The 6,467-nt window shown below is 33.5% G+C and overlaps 1 protein-coding gene across 8 annotated transcripts in view; it reads left to right on the top strand.

Moving 5' to 3' along the window:
• LOC106691696 (uncharacterized) overlaps positions 1–6,467 on the top strand; it is a 22,136-nt gene that overhangs the window by 2,793 nt on the left and 12,876 nt on the right. For 5 of the 8 annotated variants that reach the window (XM_067048432.1, XM_067048419.1, XM_014437548.2 and 2 more), the window contains exons 2-3: positions 4,257–4,411; positions 4,683–4,894. In XM_067048432.1, coding sequence (XP_066904533.1) covers positions 4,274–4,411; positions 4,683–4,894 — 350 coding nt within the window. In that variant the 5' untranslated portion in view covers positions 4,257–4,273. Of the gene's footprint in view, positions 1–4,256; positions 4,412–4,682; positions 4,895–6,467 lie in introns of those variants that run through there. The other 3 variants (XM_014437549.2, XM_067048429.1, XM_014437552.2) reach the window with 3 other exon arrangements.

The raw sequence follows: 6,467 nt of genomic DNA on the forward strand, positions 1-6,467 counted from the left end.
TTATGTGTGCCTGTAGTGTTTGTGATGCATTAGTTGGGTCGTTGTTTACAGAAAGTATGCATGTGTCGTCAGCGTATGTTGTTAGCACTGTGTTAGGGTGGGTTGGAATGTCAGCTGTAAAAAACATATAAAGAATGGGACCTAAGATACTACCTTGGGGAACACCGGTGGACTGAGAAAGGAGAGATGAGTAGGCTAGGAAATTTGATAATTTAAAAATAAAAATACGTAAATAAAAAAATAAAAATGTGTAAGACTTACCACTCATATTTCGGACACATGGGGTGTGTATCGAAAGGGGTGTCTATTCTAATCATAGTTAGGGTCAAGTTTTCGTTTCGGGGGACCGGGTGATAAAAGTCGATCACACAGGCAAGATTCGAACCGGCGCCGCTACAGTCACTAGTCAGTTAAAGTTGGTGCTTTAACCCACCCGGCCACAAGCGGCCCTTCGATAAGAATGGCAAATAAAGTTTCTTTTGGACCTGAAGATGACTTAACCTCTTCCACTTTTTTTTCCGAGCAATTTTGATTCCGCAGTTTTCAGTAGAAAGAAATATATTTAATAAAGACATCTTATAGAAAATCTAATGAACAAAAGTGCAGCTGATTTTTTTTTTTTTTTTTTTTTTAAGGCGTAAATCGCCGAAATTCGCAAATAATTCTTGAGTGATTTCGATGGTTTGCGGTATGTGGAGAAAATCGAACAGACAGAAGGAAAGAAATTGTTGAAGAACTCAAATTCTGGAAAGAATTCTTGTTGATTTGTGTCTCCTAGGCTGGCCGACCTGGTTCAAATATATTTATTGATGAAAACGTCTCAATACATAAATAACAGTTATGAGAACGGATCCTAACGGAAAATTAAATTGTCAAAGGCTCTTGCTCTCGTGGTTTCTGTTGGTGGGCAAATAAATGTTCTAAAGTCCACTAATTCTAAATAAACAAGTCTCACAAAATAATACGTTAAGTGGTGAAACCAGCTTAAAAAAGAAAATTTTTAATGAAATGAATTTAAGGTTAACCATATGCCTGGGAGTTTAACCTACTAGGTTGCAATAATTCACTTCGTAGGTAGCATTGATTGATGAATTAATTTTATCATTTCCACGAATATGGCTCGTAACAATTTTGATGAAACTCTATATCAATATAAAATTAAGTAGTACTTAATATCTGACCAGGTTTTCAAAATAGCTTCCCTTAACAAAGCTTTCAATTTATTTATGTCAAATAATTAACCATCTACCGTTGTTAGTTTTGATAAAAAAAAAAAAGCTAATTAAGACAACCTAATCATTAGCTGTAGGAGAAAAAAGACAAAATATTTTCTTTGGTTGAATCAAATTTACAGAAATGAGAGTTGAAAACTATATATAAATTTTACTTATTAGTTTCACATAATTATAAATTTATTTAAACTTAAAGTAGTAGTAAGAGAAACTTTTGTGATATGCGCACCGCACTAAAATTTTCTTCTCACCAGCACTTGATAAACGGCACTTTGATTATAAATATAATGTTGCTATTGCTGATGTTTAAATACATCTTATTTTTTATTATCAAGCGTATAATTTTACAAAACATTATCCGCTTTCTCTTTTCAGGCTAATCCAAATTCTTTGATGAGTTCCTCCTTAGTGTATTTTAGATTAAAGAGCTGCACCATCAAACGTGTTTTGGATAGCTTTATCTGATAAGAGACTCTTAAATAAAAAAAAATTTCTCCTCTTACGCGATGTGTATAACCTCAATTTCGCTATCTTAGTTTCTTGTCTACACCCCTTTATTTTAAAAGTTTTTAAATTTATACCAAAGTTTCAATATGAAAGAATTAGATGCGAAGAGCTTTAAGTTAAATAAATATAATAGTTTATATATAAAGAAAAAGCAACTGTGAATTAAGAAATATTGTTTGGAAAGTTATTTCAGGATGCAGTCATAAGTACGGTAGATATAGCATATTCTATATTCTACGAAGGCAATAAGGAGGCAAAGGGAGGGAGAGAGGGAGAGAGGGAGAGAGAGAGAGAGAGAGAGAGAGAGAGAGAGAGAGAGAGATTCCTACACGATAAACACATTGATATAGCCCACCTGACTGAAACTCATTTCACGCAAAGAACACACTTTTCCACCTCCAATACCTATTCCATTCGCTCTCCCAAAAATCCGACTTATTAGCCTACATCCCTCAAAAAGCGCCCTGATATCCTTGATATATTTATCACCTCCCAGATTTCTCCCTCCCAAGCCATTGTTGAATCCCTGTACTCTGAAACAAAGCCCTTCACCCCTTCATTGATAACAGGAAGAGTTGACTGGGACAAAATTAAATCTGACCAGGAAATTAAACATTAGATTGAAGACAAAACAAGACATTGACGAAACTATTGAAAAACTCACATCAATGATAAGAACAGGTATAAATGACAACACATCGACTAATCGAATTGATAACAATAAACAAAATAACCTGCCACAGCATATTCGTATCTTATTGAGAGAAAAACGCAGAGCAAGATCGAAATGACAAAGGACCAGATATCCAACTGACAAAACGTGTTACACCAAATTGACTAACAAACTAAAACTAGAAATTAGAAAATACAAAATTTAAAATTTAATTAACTTTACTGAAATTCTTACAACTATTGACAAATCATAATGGAGGACCACTAAAAAAATGCTGAATTTCAAATATTTTAACCACACAGTTCTCACCGAATCCCAAACCTGGACCAGATCTGACGCAGAAAAATCACAAACATTCGGACAACATCACTCTAAAACCTTTATTCTACATCCTGATATCCTTAAACCAATTCACCTTGAATGTATTGAAGCAGAACTAAATATTCCGCTCCAAATGACCCTCTCACCTAAAGCATTTCATCCTTCTGAAATATCTAGTATCATTCAAAGATTACCTACCCGCAAAGCTCTTGAATACGACCTAATAACATCACACATTCTAAAACTTCTTCCTCGGAAAGCCATCCTATTCGTTATCTACATATATAACGCCATACTCCGTTCCACATATTTTCCTGACCCCTGGAAATAACCTATTGTTAAAATGATCCTCAAACATATCACAGCCCTCGAAGATAGTGTCGTAATTGGAGGATTAAGATAAATTCGAGTCTTGGCCGAAAAAAAAAAAAAAAGATAAATTCCAACAAATCCCATCAAATCACCTTTACCCTTCGTCGTAAACCTACTGACTGCCCTACAGTTTCATTTAATAATGTTACTCTTACCCCTGTCGAACAAATCCACTACCTTGGACTACATTTGGACAAACGATTAACCTGGAATCCTCACACAAGACTGAAAAGACAGGAAACTGTACGTCGATTTCGGCTATTACAGCACTAACTAGACATACGGTCTAAACATCCTACACACTACAAAAGACTGATCTAAATGACTGTAATAAGGCCAATCTGGACATATGGAGTTGAGCTTTGGGGATCCACTAAACCTTAGAATTCCTCTCGTATCCAATCCTTACTATCTAAAATCCTCAATGCTCCTTACTTTGTCACAAATAAAATCATGCATAAAGATCTTAATGTTCCCTATGTAACAGATCTAGCCCGAACCGGATATCACTCCTTCCATTATAAACTCCCTAACCACTCAAACCCTCTAGTTTCTAACCTTCCATTCTCTTCCATTCCTGACAATCCTCCGAGGCGCCTGAAAATAAGATGGCCACAAGACCTGCTAATGTAAAATGTCATTACAGTGCTACCAATGGGTAGTTTCTCTACACGCCTGTAACACTCCATTTTAACTAAGATCAAATTTATTGAATGTATTATATAATATACAGTTGTAAATTTCAATATTAGAAAAAATCAAGAAAAAAAAGTTATAAAAATAAACAGATCACCAATCAATATTAGAGATATTGGTTTGTTTATTCATTCTATGTGTTTAGTTATAATTTAAACAGTTTGAATGCTTCTAATAAGCTCAATGCAGTTGTAAATAATAACTATAGGTATTTTTTTCTGAATTTGTCAAAGGGAATAATTGGGCAAGCCGAAAAATTGGCCATAATGAATTTTAGAGTAATTAATTCTCTAATTATCTTTTAAGAATATATCAGGAGTGTGCATGTGGCTTGATTGAGAACTAAGGTCTCATTCTATGAAAAAAGACGTAATCATTAGGTTTTGATCCAAAATTTTGTTTCAAGATGGCAGATGTATCTATGATAAAAGGAATATATTTTTTTTTTTTTTTAGAAATACTCAGTGGCAACATGATGGGAGACTATGAGGATATCGGGGACGACCTGGTGGACACTGACAGCTTTGTCAACCACCGAGGTGCTGGCGAAGAACCCTTTTACGTTCCCGAAGAGAACGACTCGGATTCTTCTGCTGAAGACAATGACGTGGTAGTTCTTGCCTTATGGTTAATTTGCTTAATAACTATTTGCATATTTTTTTGCATGCACCTTCTTTATTTCCCAAACGACGCGGAAGAGATAATATTACGTAAAGAACCATTATGAATACACCAATATGTTAATAAATATTCTTTAGAAGCATATTAGTGTTTGGATGAAAGTATAGTTTTTTGTTTGGGTTTTAATGTTTCTTTCCTATAAAAGTAATCCAGACTAGTATTGATTTTTCTTTTATGAAAATTGAAAGAATTTCTTGTAGGCTTTAGATTGGAGTCAAGAGGATCTTAGTGCAATAATGGATGAACTAGAACTAATGGACGACTACAGTGATGACGAACAAAAGGACTATGACTTGATCCATTGGAACTTGCCTGAAGTCAGGTTGGTCAGCTCTGAAGAGTCTGAAGAAGAAGGGACGGAGGATAGCGACCTGGGCGAAATGCGAGGAAACAACTCCAACGGGCCAGAGTGGTGAGTAAGGTTATCTTAATTAAAGTCCCTCACGGGTAGACTTAACTATTATGGAAGATGTTCTCATTATCAGGATAGTTATCACTCGAATGTTAGTAATTATGTCTATGTAAGAAATTACTGCACTTTATTATCTAATTAATTAATTTAAATTTATAACTTTAAACTTGGAAAATATTGTTTTCACAACTTACTATAACTAAGAAAACCATAATAATCATAAAAACATATATCACATACGATATTTTATAGTTTTTAATTTAACTGCATCAGAAATTAAGTTCAGATAATAAAATAAGTTCTTAGTATTTCAATAGAAAACTTGAAACTTTGATAATTTTTGAAAATTCTGCTGCGCGCCTCAAACAACCTTCATAGATCACCCTTCAAGATTTGCGTACATTTGTAGGCTCGCCTTGATGTTATCGCAATTTTAATGATTTTCGAATTTTTGAAAAATTAGAAGACAAGGGAAGGAAAATTTTCTGTTGCTATAAAAATTCACATTTCATAGTTTTTCGAGGTTGAAATAATGAATACAAATTTTGTTCCTGTTAAGAATACACAGTTTAACATGTGATAACGAAGATGTAATGAAATCGGGAAAGATTGGTCGGTTTTAGTTTCTCCCTTTCGAATTTGATGTTTCTATTTTTCATTTTTCTCCTTCGGTTATTCTTAAAATTCTTCAATATTCTGTATTTATCCATCGATTATTATTATCTAGATTCATTGCTAACAATGAGGATTGTTCATTTGTCTTCCAGCAAACAGACCATTTTGCGAAACTTAGTTATTTCGACTCAAAACGTGTACTTCCGTTGAAAACTGGATTTCAAAATTTTGAGCGATTCCAAATTCCTAAATTCCAAGATATGGATTGGATTTGATACACCTGGGAAGAACTCGTAAAACATTTTCCGAATCGAACTTTTAAATAATCGAAAGCTATGGCGATGTATCGAATATATTTAAAAGAATAAATACATTTCGTCGACTCATATGTCCCATTTTCTTCCCCTGCCAAAAACGGACCCTGGGTCTGTCCTTGTTTTACAGTAGCATGTAAAGCGAAGAACCACGAAGGTCGGGACGCAACCGCGACGAGTCCACTTTGTAGGACGTTTTTGTGTTGTATATCATCCGCATTAAAACCGCATTCAGACATTTTTTATTTTGATCTTTTTAAATCGATACCTACCTGTTCCGTGTTGTTTTACTTATAATTGAAGCAATTTTATGATAAATGCTATATTTTTTTATCGATTAACTGTAAATTAGCTAAGTACAAAATGAACTATTATTTAGTATTTTGATTTAATAAAATATGTAAAGTTCTTTTCTTTCATTTTCTATCACTTTATTGTTAACAAATAATTATTTTAGGTAAGAAATAATTTAAAATAAAATATTACTTAAAAAGAATATTGCTTGGAAATACCATGTTAGATGAAGGATTTAAAAAGAATTAGTTTGTAAACACTCTGTACAATCATAAAAATGGCACCAATAACGTTCCCGAATATTCCTTTTTAAATCTTTGAACGTTTAAAAAATTCTAATTTAAAAGATT

This window comes from Halyomorpha halys, unplaced genomic scaffold (genome assembly GCF_000696795.3).
Source record: "Halyomorpha halys isolate HHAL.00 unplaced genomic scaffold, Hhal_1.1 Scaffold2752.1, whole genome shotgun sequence".
Lineage (NCBI taxonomy): Eukaryota > Metazoa > Arthropoda > Insecta > Hemiptera > Pentatomidae > Halyomorpha > Halyomorpha halys.